The 22,020-nt window shown below is 34.4% G+C and overlaps 5 protein-coding genes across 10 annotated transcripts; 1 reads left to right on the top strand and 4 right to left on the bottom strand.

Moving 5' to 3' along the window:
- The first annotated feature begins 1,329 nt into the window (after positions 1-1,329).
- Positions 1,330-2,429, top strand: LOC120127869 (multiprotein-bridging factor 1a). The gene is made up of 4 exons (XM_039145672.1): positions 1,330-1,559; positions 1,709-1,792; positions 2,063-2,145; positions 2,253-2,429. Exons 1-4 carry the CDS (start codon positions 1,418-1,420, stop codon positions 2,370-2,372), a joined length of 429 nt encoding a protein of 142 aa, XP_039001603.1. The 5' UTR covers positions 1,330-1,417; the 3' UTR covers positions 2,373-2,429.
- A 246-nt stretch (positions 2,430-2,675) lies between these two features.
- On the bottom strand, positions 2,676-6,436 carry LOC120127867 (tubby-like F-box protein 7). Its single transcript, XM_039145671.1, has 4 exons — positions 5,983-6,436; positions 5,130-5,217; positions 3,717-3,846; positions 2,676-3,425 (listed from the first exon to the last, which is right to left on the bottom strand). Exons 1-4 carry the CDS (start codon positions 6,346-6,348, stop codon positions 2,852-2,854), a joined length of 1,158 nt encoding a protein of 385 aa, XP_039001602.1. The 5' UTR covers positions 6,349-6,436; the 3' UTR covers positions 2,676-2,851.
- Positions 6,437-7,413: 977 nt separating this feature from the next.
- LOC120127658 (axial regulator YABBY 5-like) lies at positions 7,414-11,143 on the bottom strand. 4 transcript variants are annotated; one of them, XM_039145522.1, is made up of 8 exons: positions 10,910-11,143; positions 10,364-10,448; positions 9,269-9,388; positions 8,536-8,662; positions 8,379-8,427; positions 8,225-8,300; positions 7,924-7,992; positions 7,414-7,537 (listed from the first exon to the last, which is right to left on the bottom strand). In XM_039145522.1, the coding sequence occupies exons 2-8, from the start codon at positions 10,436-10,438 to the stop codon at positions 7,502-7,504; spliced, it is 552 nt and encodes a 183-aa protein (XP_039001453.1). In that variant the 5' UTR covers positions 10,439-10,448; positions 10,910-11,143; the 3' UTR covers positions 7,414-7,501. The 4 variants fall into 4 exon arrangements, with proteins under 4 accessions (XP_039001453.1, XP_039001452.1, XP_039001451.1 ...); XM_039145521.1 differs by lacking the exon at positions 10,910-11,143 and adding an exon at positions 10,755-10,864; XM_039145520.1 differs by lacking the exon at positions 10,910-11,143 and adding an exon at positions 10,747-10,849.
- A 4,954-nt stretch (positions 11,144-16,097) lies between these two features.
- On the bottom strand, positions 16,098-17,928 carry LOC120127660 (thioredoxin-like protein 4B). The gene is made up of 3 exons (XM_039145524.1): positions 17,639-17,928; positions 17,276-17,342; positions 16,098-16,480 (listed from the first exon to the last, which is right to left on the bottom strand). The coding sequence occupies exons 1-3, from the start codon at positions 17,926-17,928 to the stop codon at positions 16,382-16,384; spliced, it is 456 nt and encodes a 151-aa protein (XP_039001455.1). The 3' UTR covers positions 16,098-16,381.
- A 518-nt stretch (positions 17,929-18,446) lies between these two features.
- LOC120127870 (APO protein 1, chloroplastic-like) lies at positions 18,447-21,989 on the bottom strand. Of its 3 annotated transcripts, none has more exons than XM_039145675.1 (6): positions 21,874-21,989; positions 20,953-21,008; positions 20,708-20,781; positions 19,939-20,315; positions 19,034-19,825; positions 18,447-18,651 (listed from the first exon to the last, which is right to left on the bottom strand). In XM_039145675.1, the coding sequence occupies exons 2-6, from the start codon at positions 21,002-21,004 to the stop codon at positions 18,603-18,605; spliced, it is 1,344 nt and encodes a 447-aa protein (XP_039001606.1). In that variant the 5' UTR covers positions 21,005-21,008; positions 21,874-21,989; the 3' UTR covers positions 18,447-18,602. The 3 variants fall into 3 exon arrangements, with proteins under 3 accessions (XP_039001606.1, XP_039001605.1, XP_039001604.1); XM_039145674.1 differs by having other exon boundaries at positions 18,447-18,620; positions 19,003-19,825; XM_039145673.1 differs by lacking the exon at positions 18,447-18,651 and having other exon boundaries at positions 18,947-19,825.
- Positions 21,990-22,020: the final 31 nt, after the last annotated feature.

Raw genomic sequence — 22,020 nt, forward strand, 5'->3', positions numbered from 1 at the left:
CCACTGTTTTCTATTCCTTACTTTCCTTTTCCTTTAATCCGATCAAAGAAATTCAAGAGCGTGCAAGAATGGCCGAAATCGGACCTTTAACTCAATTCCGGGATCCCGTCGAGCCGGGGCCGAGATCGAATTCGTCAAAAAAATGTGTTTTTTATTCTTTTTCTCCCTCTTCTTTTGGTGGGAAAAAAAGGAGAAATACCTAATATAATTTGCAACTTTTTTTTTATCTCAATTAGGGTTGTTCTTTCGTCGATGATAAAACAATAATAAAAATCTATTTCTTGTTAATGGGAATTTCCAGGGAATGCTGAGACGAACAAGGCAGCATCTAGTTGTACTACTTTGAACACAGGGAAGCTTGATGAAGAAACTGAAAATTTTGCTCGTAAGAAATACTTTATTCCCTTCCGTTATTTTCTTCTTCTTCTATTTGTCCCATTTTAACTGAATTATGCCAGTGTTAAATTACTTGTTTTTACGTATGAAATCAAATTATTGCTCCCAAGTGTTTAAAAACCAATGAACAGATGAAAGAGTGCCAACAGAACTGAAGAAATCTATCATGCAGGCTCGAATGGATAAGAAACTCACCCAGACTCAACTTGCCCAGGTCTCTCTCTTCATCCATGTGTATGCTGATGCTTATTCCCTAAAACTGTTACAGTGAGTGAGGAGTTTAATTTCTTTCTGTGATTTTCACAGAGAACGATGGACTCCCAAGTTATTATGACACTCCAATTTTATAACAATGTTAGTATATATAGATGCTATCATAACGATATGAAATACATGTACAAATCGAAGTAGTGTCTGTTGAAGAAGTTTGACATCAAAAAGTAGAAAATTAAAATATTTCTAGGCATTGAGACAGTGCATTCAAAGTAAAATATCTTCTTCTCCTAACAAAATTATGTACTTAATGAGGAAAAATAGGAAAGGAACCAATTGATTTTAATCATGAATGATTAAAATTTTATCATGTGATTATTTATAATCATATAATTTAATCAGAAATCAAAATTTTAAAATTAAAATAATAATAAGATTAAAATTTTATCAAATCAAAATACAAAAAATAAATCTACAATTTATATATTATAAAAGGATTAAAAAAATTTAACCTACAAAACTTCTAATCTGGACGAGGCTTCGGACATTATAAGAAGCCCAAATCAGAAGTCCAGTCCAAAAAACTTTTAACATTTATAAGGATTAATACCACGTCATCTAATAATAGTAATTAATAAATTAATAATTGGATAATATTAGATAATTAATGTTTAATTTTTACTCAGATCATTAATACTACCTATAAATACACGAATTCTAACCAGAAAAAGAGAAGAAAATTTCTCTTTTCGATTCCTTACTTTCACTTCCCTTTAATCCGATCAAAGGAATTCAAGAGCTTGCAAAAATGGCCGGAATCGGACCTTTGACTCAAGACTGGGAGCCTGTTGTGATTCGGAAAAAAGCCCCAAGCGCCGCAACCAAGAAGGATGAGAAAGTCGTCAACGCCGCCCGTCGAGCTGGCGCCGAGATCGAATCCGTCAAAAAATGTATCTTTTTTTTTTAAAATCCTCCTTTTCTTTTGGGAAAAAATTGGAAATACCTAATATAGTTTTCATTTTTTAATATCAATTAGGGTTATTTTTTATTGATGATAGCGAATAATGAAAATCTGTTTCTTGTAAATGGGAATTTGCAGCGAATGCTGGGACGAACAAGGCAGCATCTAGTGGTACTACTTTGAATACAAGGAAGCTTGATGAAGAAACTGAAAATCTTGCTCGTAAGAAATCCTTTATTCCCTTTCCTTCCATCCCTCATTTTTATCACGTACAAGTCGAATTAGTTGTTCAATATTGCTTTAAAAGATCAATTATGCTGCCTTCTCATTTACATAATTTCGTGAATAACCTGATTACATGTTTCGGTGATCTCCTTCGCTCTCCTTTTGTAACAAGCGAGATGCTCTTCTCATTTACATAATCGGATATTATAATATGACCCTAAGTCTAGCCTCCCAAGTGTTTGACCGTGTTTAAAAACTAATGAACAGATGAACGAGTGCCAACAGAACTGAAGAAAGCCATCATGCAGGCCCGAACGGATAAGAAACTCACCCAGGCTCAACTTGCCCAGGTCTCTTTGTTCATCCATGTGTATGCTGATTCTTATTCCCTAAGAGTGTTACAGCTCCCTTATTTATTGTTAAGTTCTTTCATTGAATCTTTCATGTCATCCTACAGATGATCAACGAGAAGCCTCAAATCATACAAGAGTATGAATCTGGAAAAGCTATTCCTAACCAGCAGATAATTGGTAAACTCGAGAGGGCACTTGGTACAAAGCTGCGAGGGAAGAAGTGAGCAGGGTCTTATCGTTACGTCAAACAGAACTCGAATATGGTGTTCAGTGTCCGAGTCCTAAAACTTTGTAATGTAAATAAATGTTTCACTACTGGTACTATGGTTTGTGTGTAATAACAGTGTCTTCGACTTTGTCTGATGACTATGAGGTTTGTGTTCTTGAATGTTTCAAGGAATTCTCTTGAATGTTGCACGATATTTCTTGATATGAAAACCTTAGAGAATGCCTTTCTATGGCTTGTTAGCAAAGTCATTAAAGTACTTTCATCTTGATGTAATATACACAATATGAACAGTAAGACATTTTTGCAGCCAATAATTTCAGTAAATGTTATTAGATACAAGAGAAACATGTACATTATTTGCTTTGTCTCACTAAGCCAAGGCTGTCTACAAGATTTGAAAGTGAAATTTTAAAAAACATTATACTTAACATGCAGAACAACTTGTTTATATATATATAGTACATCGACATTGAATCACTCACAAGCCAGTTTTGTACCAAAGCTTGTAAGGCAGATGGCAAAAGCAAGAAAAGCTGACAAGGGCTGCCTATAATCCATGGTGAATGTATCATCCGCTACTTTACCAAACTGTAGAACAGTTTCCTCCTCTTCTTTCCCTCCCGGTTGGCTCTGCTCCACAGTTGCAGCCAGCTGAAAGTTTTTCACGGATGCTACAGTTACCCGACCATGGAAATTCAAGCACCAGCACTGTAAATGTTCATGCCATCTTGGAGCTTTGTTCCTCAAAGTTGTATGGCCGGATACATCATGCTCTGGCATTTTCATCTCAGTGTTATCTAAATGCCTGTCATCAACCATATTTTCTGGCAAAGGGCACTGTATTGAGCAAATCATCCTCCTGGGACCTCTTGATTTCAAGAGATTGAACTTGTAAGACACTTGCCCAACCTCGAAACTGCCAGCTGAAACTTGGGGGCAGATTTGCTTACTTGCAAATCTGCGACTTGATCTGCAGCTGGAGGGCTTTGCATCACTATGTGGCGGCTGACTGTCATAGATTTTAAAGTTGGTACCTAGAAAATCCGAACTACAAAGATTTTGAATTTGTGTCAGCTGAATTATAAAGTGAACCATAAAGATTCGATTTTTTTTTTTTTGTAACTTGTAACAAGAAAAGAAAGTAATGGCATCATGAATATTGTTCCTCAAAAAATGGCTGTCCCTTTAACGGCCACCACATAGAAGTTTTTGTTCCTTAAAAGGTATATAGTAAAATGTAAATTGTACTTCTATAAAACCCGTATCCACCATATCCAAAACAAACAGATCCTGTAAACAGAATTTCAGCAAGAGAGAGCACAAGATATGAGCCACGTACCTTAGCTTCCCGACATAGGCATTACTGCCTTGAGATAGTTCATTTGGATCAAGGGATATAATATACTCAATATGAGCACCATGTCGATATCTTCGTGCTGCTAATAGTATCTTCCCCTTGTCAGTGAATGCTGCCAACATCAGGAAAAGACTAAATAAAGTAGATTTCAACCACAGACATGTAATGTCATCCAGTTGCATGTTGGCCAAAAAGACAACTGCTAAAGATTGGTTAAACCATAATAAACCCTACCGCATTCTCTGATTAACTAAAATCAAAAGACAAAAATGTCTTGGTTTATAAACAAAAGCTAACCTATATAGCTTTATAACTGGCAGCATCATCTTTGAGGAAAAAGAATAATTGATACCAGACTGATTGTAACATACTTAAATCAGGCAAAGAAATGTTAGGTGTAAAATCAAATTGGAAATAAGATTTTAAACTCTGTACTTAGTAATAACACAATGACCCGGGCATCTTTACTAAGTGAATTGTTAAATATATAACTGAAAGGAAGGGAATCATTGTTATCCTAGCATGTTTTCCATTGCCCAAATTTGCCACTTCCATAAGGAAAATATCACTACCCTGCATCTCTGAAGATGGAAAGATATCAAGAGCGTAAAAGACAGAGAGTGGGGTGCAAAGAGGTTACATAATCAGATCCTTACGACTTGAGCAATAGCTTCATTCATATGCCTGTGTCAACAACATAGCCAACACAGTTATCAACCTGTCATCATGTTGAATACAATGCCACCACAACTAAAGAAGACTAGTGAGACCAGAAACTTGAAACATATCAAACTGTTTAGTGATCCATATCTTCACTCTCAGAAGCCACAGTCATGATTTTATTATGCTTATTACAAGATTATTCCAACACAAAGTTTTTAAAGAAAAACCCAGCCGCATGAAGAGATGAGTCCAGAGTGTAATAGCATACAGATTAGAAGCTGCTGGTAAATAAAAAACAGAAGATATAATTTAAGAACCAAGCACAGGAGACTTATCCACACACCCTTCAAAGACTGGTTACAAGAATGTGAAGACGAGTTCTAGTAAAACAACATTAGCAAGTGTACATTGTTTTCAAGAGAAAATGGTGAGCAGACTGGCATCATCACATTAAAAAAAACCCAAATCTAAGACCAATAGGCAAATTGATAATCAGTCTAAACGATTATATAGATTTTGAAAGGTTGAGATCAAGTATGACTGACTTGGTCAAAGGTATTAGGTTAGAAGTCCATAGTTTTGCACCTACCTAAATGGAAGTCAAAAGTCAATTTAAGACCTTTGACAAAGCAGATTATGTCCCTTTTAACCCTTTTTTCCGCATGTATTTCAGCATATCAGTCTAATTAACACGTTCTTGTCAAGTTTTGCTTGTGAAGAAAAAGTACTTACATGGTGAAAAGGCAAGATAAAGGAAAAATGTCGAGTTTTTTCTGTTCCGCTTTATAATGCACTGGTTTGGAAACTCCAGTGGACCAGGCTGCATAACAAAAGAGAATAAAACCATCAGCTCCAAAACATATTGACTTATTCATCGATCGATAACTCTGAATCCCAAAAGCATTCTATACTCGTAACCAGCAACTGCAAAGCAGCTGAAATTCTGTAAAAATCCAAACTAATAGCAATAAGTGATTACAGTTAAAGATGACAAAAGACAGAACCTCTATTTATTCTCAATTTGTGTGATTCGAAACAAAAAAATTTCTGATTATTGGGAGTGCCCAGAAAACAAATCCCAACCCTCCAAAGGATAATTCACTTCCGTAACAGCAAAAAAAGTGTCATTTCTAGTAGAAGTAAAACATGTTAAAAGCTTAAACTTGACACTACGTGGTTAAAATTTGAACTAAGTTTAACTTCCAAAAACCAGAAAAATGTCATTTGATAGGAATTGTGTACCTCTATACCTAGAATATTTCCCTTATAATACAAAGAAGAAGCACAAACTAATTCCCTAAATTAAATACCAGGAATAAAAGGCATCAATCAATAAGAACTATCAGAAAATAACATTACCATAAACTAGAACAAAACAAGTAACTCCCCAAAAGACTAATTTACACCAATTCCCCACAAATCATCCCAACTCGCAAACACTCCAAATCCTAAAAAATTAAACTACTCTAAATTTCAAATATTTAAAACCTTAATGAAATTTATACATGCTACCTTAAAACATTTGTACCAGATAATGAAATTATATTTCAATTTCAATTAAAAAAAAGCAAAAAAATTGAATTACCTGCTTAAGACAGGAAGGGAAAGTGATTTTGCCGCTATTTTGAGGAGAAGCCTTAACGATCTTTCTAGTAACTTCTCTCCACTTCTTACACACGCAAGCGCAAGCAACCACGTCTTTCCTTCCGGGCCACATTTCTTCACTCGCTTCCACGCGCTCCATGATCTCAATTAACAGCTCCGGCAGCAACGTCGACCACGAATCCCCTCCATCCGCCGGCATAGACGGCGACGAATCAGAAGACTCCGGCTGAGCCTCCCTGGTTGAGACTGTTGCGAACGCCGCCGTTCTGGCTGATGATTGTCTCAATGACCTCGAGAATCTCCGTGAAATGCACGAGGTTTTCCTAAACGACGAAGGAGACGACATCGGTTCAAAGGCTTCCAAAAAAATTCTTTTTCGGTGAAATTTGCTTTTGAGAGGAGATTAAGAGGGGGGATTTTATGCGGAGAAAATGAACATAAAAAGGGAAATGGGTGAGAAAATGATGACCGACGGTTGCAAGAATGACAGCGCGGTGAGGGGACACGGATAAGCCAAACAATTTATGAGACGTGGCAGTAAATAATTGGTGGTGATGAAACGGAGTTTGGTGGGAGTTGTTTTTGTTTCAAACCTTGACTCGGTCTCTTTGAAATCGATAATCCTAAAATGTATATGTTTTATGTTCTGTCTTTAGAATTTTTTAGTGCTTTTATTTTAATGGATTTTTTAATATTTTCAATATAATAAAAACAAATTTATAGTGAAAATTATAATTTTTTAAAGTTGTTTTTTTCAAAAAAAAAATTAGTTATTGTTAAATCACATCATATCCTATTAAAACTATACTTATGCTTCTTTTATTGTATTTAAATTGTATATACTTTAATTCAAAATAATTTAATTTCTAATTCTATTAATCAAGGATAAAGTTCTTAAAAATATAACATTAAATTTATTGAAGAATCGATTAAGTCTTAGTGAACGTTATTTAAAATATTTATCTTAAAAGGGTTTTTTAAAAAAAAACTCTAACAAGATAAATTATGTATATCATTAATATATATGTATCAAAAAAATTGGGAGAATTAAATGTTGAAACTTATATGAAAGTTGTAGTCATCTTGTGAAAGAATTATCTCACGCTTGCAAAAATCATTCATTAGGAAAAGGAATATATGTTTAAGATCAAATAAAAATACAACTGAAATGCTAATTTTAAAATAAAATAGAAGGTAAAACTGAATAACTTGAATCCTGGCTCTTTGAATGATATTAATATGTAAATTATTAATCCAATATTTCATTGAGCTTTAATTAGAGTTAAATAAATCGTGTTTAACTAACTAAAATAGTGAACAAGTTATCAAAGCTCAATATATATAATAACTTCAATCATGACATATATTAATAGATAAAGCAAAGTTGTTCAACAAACAGATTTAAGTTCATACAACCCTCATAAATGGAAGCCTTTTATTTCAACAACATCCATATAATATAGAAGCAAAATTATCTTATAAAATCAATTGTCTTTTATTCACTTAAGCAGTTGATGGAATGGCTCAGTTGAGTCCTGTAAACAAAATTAAACAAAAATAAACACAAACAAACCAGTGTTAATCTTTCTAGTCTTAGCAGTAGGTTAGGTAAAAATGAGGACATAGATTTATTTACCTTAAGAAACAAATCAATGGCCATATATATTTTCATAACAATTAAAAAAATTATTAATTTCATATGTAATCATAGTTTAAAGATATATAATACTATTTTTAAGTGACCACATATCGATAAAATCTATGAAAACTTGTTAAAAATGTCCATTTCTCTCATTTTACCGACGGGCAGTCACATTTTTACCTATTTTAAAAATATAAAACCAGAATATACTTCACACTATAAGTCTAATTAGTACAATACTTTTACCCAATGGCTCAAATAAATGTAAATGCTACTTACATCGTTGAGCTTAGGTTGATTATCATTCTCCAACATCAGTCCAAAATGAACGTGAGGGAATCGAGCCCACTGCAGTTGAGGACACAAAAACGGAACTCTGTTATAATCATTAATTTCCTGTAATTAAAATTCCCTTACACCTCGAAGAGAATTACATGATTAACTGTATTCGAACTCGTGACTTTCAAGATATTACAATAATAGAGCTAACAACCTTATAATGATTCAGTCGGTCGTGAAGAATGAGATACGTATATGATCATTTTGTTTTTTGACCATGAAAAATGAATGTTGAACTTACATTCTTAGCAGCAGTGCTAAATGCCTCCCTATGAGTGATGTCAGGATTGCTCATCTTGATCCTTTGGATCTCCTCCCTATAAAGATACCACATTTTTTTAGTTTATAATCATGAATTAATCATAACAAAATCAGTATAATTATGATCAAATTACTTGATGAACTGATTGTACAATGAAGGAGCCCTATGCCTCTTGTCAGGAGCTGGGAAAAAAAAGAGAAATAGCAGTCTATGAAATGTAGATAAAAAATGAAACCCTAAACCCAAAATCCAAGAGTTAATGAAATGAATTAAACACAAATAATACTCACGTCGGTTAACAACCCTTTCTGGAGTTGTTGTGTTTAAAGTTGTTGGTCGCTTGGGTAGCGGCTTATTCTTGCTTCTGGAGGAAGAGCCTAGGTCAATTCTGTACTCCGATGAGCTGTAGTTAGGCACCTAAACATCCAATAAAACCGATATCAATTAACAATATTTTGGGATTTAAATTGAAATCACGATGCATTTTTAATTATATAATGTTGATTTAATAGCTTGGAGATGACCTTAGTCGCATCTCCAAGTTTACTAGGTTCCACTGTTAAGTACTAGATTGGGAATCTATCTCTTTGATTGGACAGGCACGAATGCATGATCAAACATGGTTAAATATTGTCTGCGAAGACACAGCATTATCCATCTGCTTTTTCTCAAACCTTTATTTGGATTCAGTTTCCCCATAAAATGAGCAAACAAAGGGAAAAAACCACACTGAAGACAAAACTTAAGAGAAAGGATAAAACAGTGTAGTGATCAAAGTATATATAAAATCAAAGATTCATGTCAATCAGCATTTAAGAGTTGAGGCCCAATCAATGAAAAATGGGAAACCCTAAAACTTTGCATTGCACTAATTAGCAGCACATAGGGTCTTTTTCTCTGGGATCTGAAGGCTCAGAAACCCTAAGTTTCAAGGGGCTAAGAAAAACTATAGGATTTTCCTTGGAAAGAGATAAAATCCCAGAAAACCTGGATCTACAAGAAAATAAAATTGAAAAAGAAAACCTGAATATCTTTTCCAGCCCTTGTTTGAAAGGAAGCCGCCAAATTCACTGAACAAAGATTGGTGCACTGCCCACATCGGACTGTTACCGTTTCAAACAAGCTGCTGCATGGTACATTCACCTGCAGAAAATCATGTACAGATTTTAGCTCATGAAACCCTTTTACATGAAGATCGTTTGCTTGTTAGAAAATTAAGCCTTTTTTTGTCCAAATGGAAAATATAAACGAACAACATGGGATCTTTCCATGTCCTTTAAGAAAAAAGAGAAAGGTTTTTTTGTCTAAAATTCCAATCAGTAAAAAATCTAGGGCTTTGTTTGATATTTTTTTATTTTTATGGGTAGTCAAACACTGGCTGGACTTTCTCATCGTTCGAAAGCATCTTTCCTACATGAAAATGGGGGTTTTGAGGAAGACAACAGAGCTAATCCCTTCCGTTTTCCATTATATTAAAAGGAAAAGAGAGAGAGAGAGAGAGAAGCTTTTGGGCTTTACAAAAAAGAAAACAAAAACATCAAAGCAGATGGTGCCCTATTCTAATAGGGAAAAGGTGAAATTTGAAGGAGATTCCATCTTCTTCCAATAATATCAGCTAATCTATCATCCCATTATTGTTTTCTCTAAAAAAAATGAACTTAAGACCCATTTTTCAACAACTTCACTGAGATCAGAGGATAAGAACTGCAAAAGAGAAAGAAATTAAGGGAACTTATGACTTTTCTGCAAAAGAATGAGAAAAGAAGTCTTGTGAAAGTGACCTAACTTCATTAGAATAAAACCCTAAAATAATCATACAGAAGAGAAACCCAACAAAATAAGATTCTCTTGCAAAGAAAAATGAAAGAAGAAAGCTTTTGAAAGTTTGGGTCTTTGATATAAATTGAAACTGGGAATTTTATGAGCAAAAGCAACTTTGGTTTATTTATTTATATATATTGAACGACTGAAGACCTAGCATTCTTCTCCAATTATACAAAGGCGTTATGTGTTTCAGTAACAGAAACTGACATCGTGGTGATGATGATGATGTGTATTAGATTTATATAAAAACATTAAATAAGAAGGGAAAAAGGGTTTAGGATCAAAATTAAATACCGCAAGAGTGATGTTGCAAAGGTTGCAAGGGATGTAGCAGAGTTGTTCTGGTGCAGAATTGTTGGAGCTTGACATCTTATTTTCTCTGATGCCAAACAATTTTCTTAAAAAAAGGAAAAATAAAATTGCTTTGAATTAAATTTAAAGCAAAAAACAGAAAGAGAAGCTTGATGAAGAGAACAACAAATCAAACGCAGACACAAAGTACATAATTATATGATCAAGTCATCAAACAACAAAAAAATTACATCAAAGAGAAAGAAGAAAAGGAAAAGAAAATGAAATTGAAGAAACTATTAAAAAAGAAGGTAAAGGCAGGCTGAGAGAAACGTGGGATTTGTAGTGCCATGGCAGGCAGCACTAAAAAGAGTATACTCACTCACTCACTCACTCGTTACTGTTTTCAAACACATCACAGTTAGTCACTTAGACACTCACTATGAAGAACGAAAGCAAGAAAGAGAATGGTGAATGGGGCCATGGGAAAAGTAGACAAAAGAATATGGGGTTAGGGTTAGGAATAAGGAAAGGGTAGAATCAACTTACAGATCAAAGGTGTTTGCTTTTTTTTTTTTGATAAAACAAACTACAACCTTTCACTTTTCTTCTTCTTCTTCTGCAAAAACTACAATGGAAATAACATATTTGAATGAGAAATCATTGAGAATGCATTCTTGTATATATAATGAATGAAATGACATGAATTATTCTTTACTTGAATTATGGGGGGCTTTGGGTTTGATTCAGAAGACATATTCACAAAACACATGCAAATGTTGTAATATTTAGGGGACATGGTTACTTTATTCGAGACTATAAAGTGTGTTTCGAAGTGTCCTATGCAAGGTATTGATGGAATAGCAATGGACCCTCTTCTGGTTGGCTATGAACTGAACCTCGGTCACCATATCAATGCTTCGGAACGTAATTAGAATCAAACATTAGAGGAAGATCAAATATAAATAATAACATAACCTAATAAAAATATAATAATTACCGGGTGATTGTAAGTACAATTTACTCTTTATTTTATATATTTTTATAATCAAACTATATTAGTCTCAATGTAACTTTGCCAACCCCAGATATGAACCACAAAGAAACAGCTAAGTTTATTCGTTTAATAAAAGCAAATCCAAGCTGAATTAGCTTTCCACAGTTCAAATTGCGCTTTTTTATTATTATTTCTGATTATGCATCAGATTTTGACCAAGAATCATTGTACTTCAAATACAAACGAGACAAACTACTTTTGCAAAACAAATTTTCAGAAATGTTGGATATGGAAATTTCTTTATACATTAACGAGGGAGAGAGAAATTAAGGAAGTGATTAATAAATTAAAAAAAGTGGCTTTCATCCGTCATTTTCGATCCCAATGCTTATACAGTTCAGCGATTCGCTCTGAGCAATAAAAGAAAAAGGGGCTATAAGTTTCTCAGACTGGGAATCCTGAGAGAGATGAACGGTAGACAAACAAATGTTCATACTTTGAGGGGAGCCGAATGTCGAAACCACATCATGTTTGCTTTCCATTTAGAAAAAAAAAATACTCTTTAGATTTCCAAGCTTAGTTCTCAAGTTATTCGAATAACGATAAGTTGCAATTTAATTTGGTCCATCCAAATAGAACTTTTAATAATAATTCATGTTTAAATGATTGAATTGAACATGAATTAAGGTGTATATATTCTTAAAATTAACAATTCGAATAATTTATACTCATATATAAGAATGGTAATGGATATTATCAAAAAATAAAAATTTTAAAAATGTAAAAAAAAACTAAAACTATTGTAAAAAAGTATAGATATAAGAAAAATAAAAAAATTTAGGTATCAATGTGGACCCAAAAAAGTTGTGAAAAAAGTATATTAATATGCATAAGAAAAAAGTTTGTAATTTTACCTCAGTCAATACGACTGACAGAAGTATTAATCAAACAGTTGGAGGGTACGTAGATAAAGTTATTGAATCATTTCTAAGAAGCTTAGGTATAAAAAATGTAACTAATGCTATGCCAATATATCTCAAAACCCTATGAATTTAACATAAAATATCATTGTTTAAACCTAGAAACACCCAACCAAAGAAGAAAAAGAAAGCAAGGAAAAGGAAAGGGAACAAAGTATTTGTGTATATATAGTCTGTAATATCTATCAATAGGATTTGAGAATTAGTCGCCTCATGAAAAAAAAGAATCACTCAACCTATTAAATCAAATCTAAGCCATCAACTCTACCAACACAAATATTCCAACGGAATAATTTATTACCCTGAGATCTACAGGTTTTGTTTATGAATTAGAGCTTTGGTTTTCAAAAAGAATAATTCTGACAAATGGTCATGTATGAAGAAAGACAGCCTAGGACCTGAAGAACTGGTTAAATGGTCATGTATGAACAGTGGTCTTATGAACAGTTGCTTTCATTAAAACCATAAAAGAAGATAAGCTGAAAGCTTTTAGATTTGCAGAGGCTATTTATGCTATGATGGAAAAATGAAAACCTCAGCCCCTTCACATGACTTTCACGTAATTTCTTGGCTGCCATATTATCAAAGCCACTGTTTTCATCACTTCTCCGCACGAACGGACATGAAATTTTATATTAGAATATATGAATTTAAAAAAAATATATTAAAAAATTAGAAGGTATGAAATTATAAAAATTTGAGTTCAAAATTAGTTCATAAAAAATATGTGTTTGGACATCCATTGCTTTCCATGAGTTAAGGGCCCCCAGGGATGCCTAACCAACTCACCATAAAATCTTGTGATAAATCTATGAATAGTGAAGTTTCATACACTTACCCCAAAAGTTATGTAACTCCATCTCTCTATCTCACGGTTGATGCTTCATCATTTCGTCGATGCATGGATTTGTTGTCTACAAGTTTGTGAAAAGAACACAACACAAATGGAAACCTTCTTTTATGGATGGACCCACATAGGGAGATTTGGGGTCTTCCTGTTTGACTTTATATCGCAAATCGTGTTTGGCTTCTGTACCTTTCTGTATTTACTTGTACGAACCAAGTTTATCATGGGCAGCATTTTTGTTCCTATTATTGGCTAAAAACCAAGTAATTTCATACTCAAAACTAATTAACTATTCTCTCAATCCTTATGTTTCATCATCTTTGTGTATATATTTTGGTACTTGTCATGATCTCAATCAAAAGCGTCAAAACACGTTGTCATGTTATTTTTTAAAAGTTTTATTTGTTTTAGTTTTATATATTGATATGTAAAAGTGTTTTAGAGAAATATACAATGAAGCCTAATGATTTTAAGTGAATTTTGAGTTGCAACACAAATATCCAAATACATATTTGGATAATCTTTTCAGAGAATGTCGAAAAATAGAGGTCGTAATTTTATGATTTGTGATTTTAAGAGACTTTATATTAACATTAATCGAGAGAAAAAGGAAAAGAATGTAGTTTGATGGAGGTGAGGGAAGGCTGAGTATATAAAGAGAGATTGTTCAAGTGGAACAAGTAAAAAAAAAGGCTCCAAGTCGAGAACTAATGCAATTTCGTTCGTCACACGAGACATTTATGATTTTCTACGAACTTGAAAAGTATGTCATAATATCTCTGCTTTATCATGCAAGAGGGTATATTGTTGTTAGCGGAATTGAAGTTGTGCACAAATATAAATTGATATTGATGGAAGGTGCGTGTGAGTGTCGATATAACTGATGAACTTCTGAAAGAATCCAACACGAAAGACTACTATAAGTTTTAGCTTTTTTAACATGTGCTGGAGTTAATTTTTGGTTTACGTCTACTTTTTAAGGTGAATTATAACATTTCTTTATTATGAGATTATAAAAACAATGGTTAAATTTATAATTTGTAAAAAAAAAATTATGAAGTCTATTATTGATATTTCTATTTTACTTTTAAATCCCTTATGATCTATTTCTTTAGTTTTAAATCGTTTCAGTTTATTTTTAACAAATGACATTATCTGACATGTTTTACTCATTAATGTCTGATCCAACCGATCTAACGAATTGGTCCCGTACGATTTTAAAACGAAGACATTATCTGAAAATTATTTTGGGAGTATCAATTTTGGAGTAACCAATCGAAAAGGGGAATGACAATGATTGAGGCAATGTTTCACTAAAGTCTAGCAAACAGACTCATTACTCACAAAACGACATTTACTTTTGTCCCTGAAATGAAGAGTGCCACTACTCTTCTTTTACTTGCAATTTAGCTTCAATCATTGAAGCTAAATATTAACCATTTCAGCCTGCTTTAGTTAAATTGGTTAATTGACGTTAGAGATGGGAAGGAATGTTTTATATAACAATGTGCTTTTAAGATTCAAATTTTATTTTTTTAAATACAACATATTTTACAATTGTACAAACTAAATTACTTTAGTTGTCAAAGAGATGATTATTATCTCAAGAGGTCAAGAGATGTTTGAACTTGCTGCAGCCCCTGTGCAGTTTCCAAGAGAATCTGAAACCTAAGTTTAAAAAAAATTACCGGAAAAGGCTTGATCTTTGTTATTTGCTTTTCTGCTAAGTTTTAGAAATTGGAAATGAGAGATGGCAGATATGATAGTAGTTAATTGCAGATTTACCGCATCTAACTTTGCAAAAGCATTTAAACATCTTCAAGAACGAGGAATTAGAGCAGGTGTTCTTTACCCTGCGGCCATGTGAATCAGTTCGACGAGCCCCGTTCTTATAACTAACCTTTGCAACAAACTTCTTTGGGAAATTGCTTGGCAGTTGACTGGCTTGAACTTTTTTGAATGATTAAACTTGGAGATTTAAATTGTTATTGCAGTCACGTTTTCAATTGCGTTATGTTTATCACAGCTTCAGATATGTGTTTATCACAATTGTAGATATGACAGATGCTATTACATTCATTGGTGGTGTGACGGTCGTGCAGTCTGAAACCGTTACTGCTATATAGTGTTCACTGTTCGTGATGATGAGTTATGGCTGTGGAATGTTGTATGGATTTTCTGCAGGATAAATCATCTTGACAAATAAGAAACCAAAATATCTTGTTGGGATGATTCAACGAGCAGGCAACAAGGTTTTAGTAGATTCATCTACTGAGAATAATTTCATAGGGAAGCTGACAATCGATCTGTTATGAGGAAGAAAATAGCAATAGAATAATCCAAACAACTCATAAAAATCTAGATTTTGTGTATATACTTTGACAAATAATTTCATAAAGACTACATAGATTCAAGGTCTTTCACCTGCAAGACTGGTAGGAGACAACGCGCTTGTCTTCTGAATTTAATTATTTTAAAATTGGGATTCATGAGTAAAACCCTTGACTCCCAAGTCTCGAGTCATGAATTCCTAGATTGTTGGTCAGCAATTTCTAGCATTTCTAGACGCTTTCCACTAACCAACTTGATGGATTGTACAGATCGTCTCGAACATCTTTAAGATCCCGAATAAAAATTTAAAAAATATAAAGGTAGAAGATGAGGACCTTGAGATATGTTGCTCTCCTACCAGCCGGGTTTCAATCCGTATCTCTAAGGAAACCAATTTAACACATTCGAGGTAAGGCAACCAATCATAATCAGTAATCAATAAAGTATTCATTAGGAAGATAAAATCAAGAGAGATACATACAAACATATATATATATATATATATATATATCTAAACAGAAGTTAGATATGCTGAGAAGACTCAAAACAAAGACCTCAAAATCCAAGAAGCTCTGTTGACAATGAGTCAATGAATCATATAAATTGATTGACCTTTTATTTCGGATTTGGATCAAGGTAGGAGTTCAAAAATGAAGTCATACGAGTATGATCTTTAGTTACACCTAATCTGGTTTTGGTACATTGATTGAACCTTTACTGCCCAAGACCTAAGACTTCATTTCAACTGACACCTTAGTCTCTGGATCAAGCACCCTGTTTCATTACCTTATTTTAACTGAAATCATTCATCAGCGGGTTCAGTGACACTCCAAAGTTTCAAAGGATCTGTTTGAAGACCCCAAAATTTATACGTCCTTGTATAGCAATTGATATCTTGGTATTCGTTCTGAGGGAAGAGGGCAATGAACAATCAACTTGCCTTTCATGGCTCCCCTAAATATTGCCTGCAAGGTCAGGTACGAAAGATTAACTCCAAGCGAAGACGTCAATATCAACGTAGAAGTAGGAATCCAAAATTCATTACCAGCAGTTATTACTTTTGTAGCAACTGCCTATCCATAAAAGCTACCGTGAGAAGATTTCTTAGCACAAACAACAAAGAAGACAGTTGACAACTAGAATAACATACGGAGACACAACTAACAAGAAAGCTCACTGTCTAAAACTCACACAGCCTAACTTCTGAAGCTTAAAACCAAGATCTACGAAACACGGATGCAGACATGAGAACATGATAGTTTTGAAAAATTATTTTTATTAATACCAGCACAGCGTAGGAGGTTTTTTCTTCACCTTCCCCAGCCAGTCACCGTTGCTTCAACGACAGCAATTCCTTTATTTTATTTTTCTCTTCGATTTGTTCTGAAACAATTTACTGTCTATCACAGTTTCTGATTGAAGATTTTGTAACTTTTTATGCTGTATCCGACCGACCAAGTCTGGTACATATTCTGGCATGTCAAAAGTAGAATACAGGAGCTTCAACTATGTCCGTACTTCCTAGACCAAGATAAATCACAGTTCCCTAACTTTCTTAATGACGTCAAGTTATCAGGTATTGTTCATTTCAATTATTGGACCATGGCAGATGACTTACAGACTAGGAATTGTTAACTACGATTAGTAATTAAGTCCAACGGATAACATAAACAATAATGGTTACATGAATAAACTACATCACTCACAAAGTAATGAGATTGATAGATCATGAAATTGTTTAGGCGCTATATAAAGCATACCTCTACAACATCTATGAAGTTCTGCTTTTCATGAAATGCTCCCACCCATTTCGTGTGATCCGCGGTCCTAAATCACAATAACACAACATTAACCAATTGCAGAAGAACCCTAACATCTGAACTACAGTCTCTAAATGCTTCCAATCTGATGCAGAGATCATTTTTTTTGTTTGAAAACAAGAGGTCATTGCAGTTCATAAAACCCAAATTCCAAACATAATTAAAACACATATAATTAGCTAATCATGCTTTTTATGTCGGTAACTAAAGAAAAGCAAATAAGGAACGAACCAACAGCAGAATTTAATTCATTTAACCGAATTGCAAACAAAAACATAAGGATAAAGAGGTAAAACTAAATACCCAGAGTCCATCTTCATATGATGAGCATTGAAGAAGAAAATAGTCGAAGGAATCAAAGTGATATCGAAATACTTAACGTAAACCTGAACATCCTCGGAATCTACGTCGACTAAAGCCACCGTCGCGAATTTGGAAACCTCACGCGCCGTCTTCGCAAGGATATCATCTAGTTGGAGACAGACAGCATCGTCGGCTCGACCGAATCGAAGGACCAGGACCTTGTCAATGGTATCTCTGATGATCGTGTCTACTTCTTTCTTCTTCGTCAATGTCGGTAACAGGTAGCTCATCTTCGGTTCTTTTCTCCCAAACAAAGGGAGGTTCTTGTTTATTTATTAGGAGTATAATTTTATATTTTACATTTATTTATTATTGTTTTTCATAATTGCAATTACCTTTTATAAGATTTTTAGAAAAGAAAATTATTGCATTTGCTTAAATCACAAAACATATTAAATTATTAAATAACAAGACATTAACTCTGAATGATATTAAATCCCAAGATCCATCTGTCCTATAACATTTTTTTATCAAACCCAACTGACCTAACGATTTACTTAAATAGGAGTTATAGTGACACTGACATTAATTGACCTAGAATTATCATAATGTTTAGAACTTTGTTAATAACATAGTATAAAAATAATGTTACATTTATGGTTTAGATGAAATAATGATACATTATAATAGACTAAATGAATCATATTTCTCTAAAATAATTCTTCACGAACAATCTTCAATAAATATGTTCGGAACTTAAAAAACCCTTACCATAATTAGTTATATACATTTACACAATTCTTTGGTCTTTAGAATATTAGTAAGATATAAAATAGAGTAACGATTATGGCTTCTTCATCTTTGGTTAGGAACATCACAATAAGAATATGAACAAATTATACGAAGTTCAAAAGATACAAAGCACCGAAAATGGATTATGAATAAAGCTGAAAAATCCTACTTACTAAGCAACTAAGCTGGCCTCCTCACTTTCAGGGACTATAATGTCGAGCCTCATCATAGGCTTATATCTATTAGGCACTTGAGCTCCGCTTGCATGCAAACTTCAACCACCAGGAGCCTTGCCATAATATCTTTTTAAAGCACCTCTCAAGGGAGGCCCCTTTGGGGCTTGAACATGCCACACATAATTCGGTGGGAAAACTTCACCGACCGTGGCGTCCTGCCAACCGTGCTTCCCGTCTCTCCACTGGTGCTTGAATTCTCCGCAGAGTTTGGCGTTGTGACCCCATGGCCCTACATGGACCTCTGAGCAATATCCACATGCCTTTACCGTGTACTTCTCCATCAAATGGATTATGAATAAAGCTGAAAAATCCTACTTACTAAGCAACTAAGCTGGCCTCCTCACTTTCAGGGACTATAATGTCGAGCCTCATCATAGGCTTATATCTATTAGGCACTTGAGCTCCAGCTTGCATGCAAACTTCAACCACAGCAGGAGCCTTGCCATAATATCTTTTTAAAGCACCTCTCAAGGGAGGCCCCTTTGGGGCTTGAACATGCCACACATAATTCGGTGGGAAAACTTCACCGACCGTGGCGTCCTGCCAACCGTGCTTCCCGTCTCTCCACTGGTGCTTGAATTCTCCGCAGAGTTTGGCGTTGTGACCCCATGGCCCTACATGGACCTCTGAGCAATATCCACATGCCTTTACCGTGTACTTCTTCATCAATTTCGTTACACCTGATCGAACAACCTCGTGTGCATTCATTGTTTCCTGAGCAATTACAGGTACGTCTTCAGGTCGGGGCGGTGGAAATCTCCCATAGGCTCCGCATGTGTCGAGATCTACAATTGAGGATGAGGATGGATCCACTGAGCGCCATGGCTTAGGTTCCTCAATGTATCCACCACGATCGATTACTTTCTTTCCCATCATCCTGATGGGATTTGTTCTTCGTCGTGAAGGATATTCTGGGATGTTGACACCAGCTTGGATACAGAGCTCCACAACAGCTGGAATCCTATCATAATCAAACCGTGTTTCGTGCTTGATGCGCCGGCCAAAAGGATCATAAAGGTGATATGACTCTATGGGAATAAGAATGTCATTGACGGAACCTTTCACCCATGCATGTAAACCATGGCGTTTTGAGCTAGTTGGACCTTTGCAGTCCTGAATTTTATGACCACTATAAGCCACATGAACTTCAGAGCACTCACTGCATAGAGCTAAATTAAATGAATACTCAAAGATGCAAGAATTGTTTCAAAATATTCAGATCTCTAACGAGGCAACAGCAACACCACAACTGAAGACTATAATACGATGTACCTGCAACCATAAACAGGAATGACATGCAAAAGCTGTGCAAGGCCTTTAATCAAGACTTTCCATGCATCTAGCACCTCGTGTGCGACAGGAATAAGTTCAGGAACAAGTAATCCATTTTCTGGAGGCTCAAGTAGCTTCTCGATCCCCCTCTCAGCAAGTTTCTTATCCTTCCTCGCAGCTCTTTGGATCTCTTTAAAAGGAATAGGATAAGGTTTCTTCTTTTTCGTAGGCAGTACTGGTGGAAGATCCACATTTTGGGGATATACGCTTGGCTTCTTGCCAACGGGGTTCTCTCTAGAGTCTCTAGACCTCTGACAGGCATACGGGGAAGTTTCTGAAACAAGTGCCAGACCTTTCTGAACCCATTTGCTCTCAAACTGCAGCTAGAATGATATCAGGGAGAAAATATTACTCTACATACTGTCATTATGGACAAAAACAGACATAATTAGCTAATTTACTCAAGAATTCTTGTGCCTATCAACTATGGCTATCATCAGTAAAACGCTAAGTCAAATGTAACAGGAAAAATAGACCAGACAGCAGGTTATAAGCAACTAAATGTAGAGTCCCTATTGGATGTATAGGACTAATTTGTATGCCGTTAAATTGATTGTGGGAGATTATAACAAATAAGGAATTTGAAAGTGTTCGTCCAAAATAAAGAAATGCATAAATTGTTTTCTGCACAAATATCTGTAAATTCACTTTCAAATCACATATAGAGAAAACCAAGAAAGAAATAGAAATTGACAGAAAGAGTGTTCACCTTCAAATGAAAAGGGCACCGATTCCGGGATGATAATTGAGATGCCTGAAGTTCCATGATATCTAAATATGCACCTGCAAAGTGGAGGCCATATCAATAAAAAAAGAACATTCTTATATTTCCTTTTGGATATGTTTTGTGGTGTTTTATTTGCATTACATTGGTGTGATTCAGTATTAATGATTAAGTTAAGTTTGTTCATACTGAAGCCAAAAGGAAGCAAAAGAGAAAGATGAATGACTCACTCCTCTGAGACGGATTCCATGACAGTGACGCTGTAGATAGTGTCTGGAGCATTGATCTGGGGATAAAGGCAAACCAAATAAATGGAAAAACATGAAAATTTTTGTAAGGAGAAAATCAAAGGTAACAATGCAAGAAGACTAAAATTGATAATTTAACAAAATGTTATTATGAAAATCGTTTCAGAACCAATTCTTTCTTTTTAAAGAAAGTATTCAGAATATTCTGTCATCGAACAATATGTATTCCAATAAATTGATCATGTAATGTACTTAATTCCTGAAATGCAATGATTTCTAGAACTCCTGTCACTCTTTTTGGATATAAAACTACAGCTATGTGGCTTGGACTCTTCGTTCTTCTTGAAGTAACCCTGTCCGAAACATGGATATGGGATATAAACTCCAAGGATCCTCCAAATATATTGAAATACTTTGAAATTCTAACCACAACTGTGTCGGATACATATCGTCGACTCAAACCAGGGTCTGAGTAACATAAGGCCAATGTGACGATGAGAATGGATAGCTTTTCACCATTCAGCTCCATCAAAATTTAACCCTACCAGTTATAAGAAACCAGCGAAAAGAAAACAAGCATTGACCTTGTCAATTTATATACGATTTTTTTCAATCTTTAACCTTTCGCATCCTCCCAAGTCCCAATAGAGCACAACCTTAATTTTTTTTTTTCACCAGTTTCTTCTCTCAATACAATTTGTTCAGGAAAAAAAAAGAGACAAAAATGACTATCTTACTAAACTATCAATCTAAGAAAGAAAATCAAAGAGGAAATTTATCTGAATGTATTCAAGCGAACCAAATCAATGGAAATTAAAAACAAATTCGAGATTAATAAGAAACCCAGAATCCCAAATTCGAGAAAGTTAAGCTGAAGGAAAGATTAATAAGGAAAAAGCTTACCCAGAACTTAAGCAGTTTCTATCAGTAAGGTAGTCTTACAAAATATCACCTCAAAAGAAGAAAAAAGATGGGGAAAAAATCAGCTCAAAATTTTGGGTTTCTGCGAAATCCCCACGACCAATTTCCATTTTCAAACAACTGTATGAT

Source organism: Hibiscus syriacus, unplaced genomic scaffold (assembly GCF_006381635.1).
Source record: "Hibiscus syriacus cultivar Baekdansim isolate YM2019G1 unplaced genomic scaffold, ASM638163v2 tig00110472_pilon, whole genome shotgun sequence".
Lineage (NCBI taxonomy): Eukaryota > Viridiplantae > Streptophyta > Magnoliopsida > Malvales > Malvaceae > Hibiscus > Hibiscus syriacus.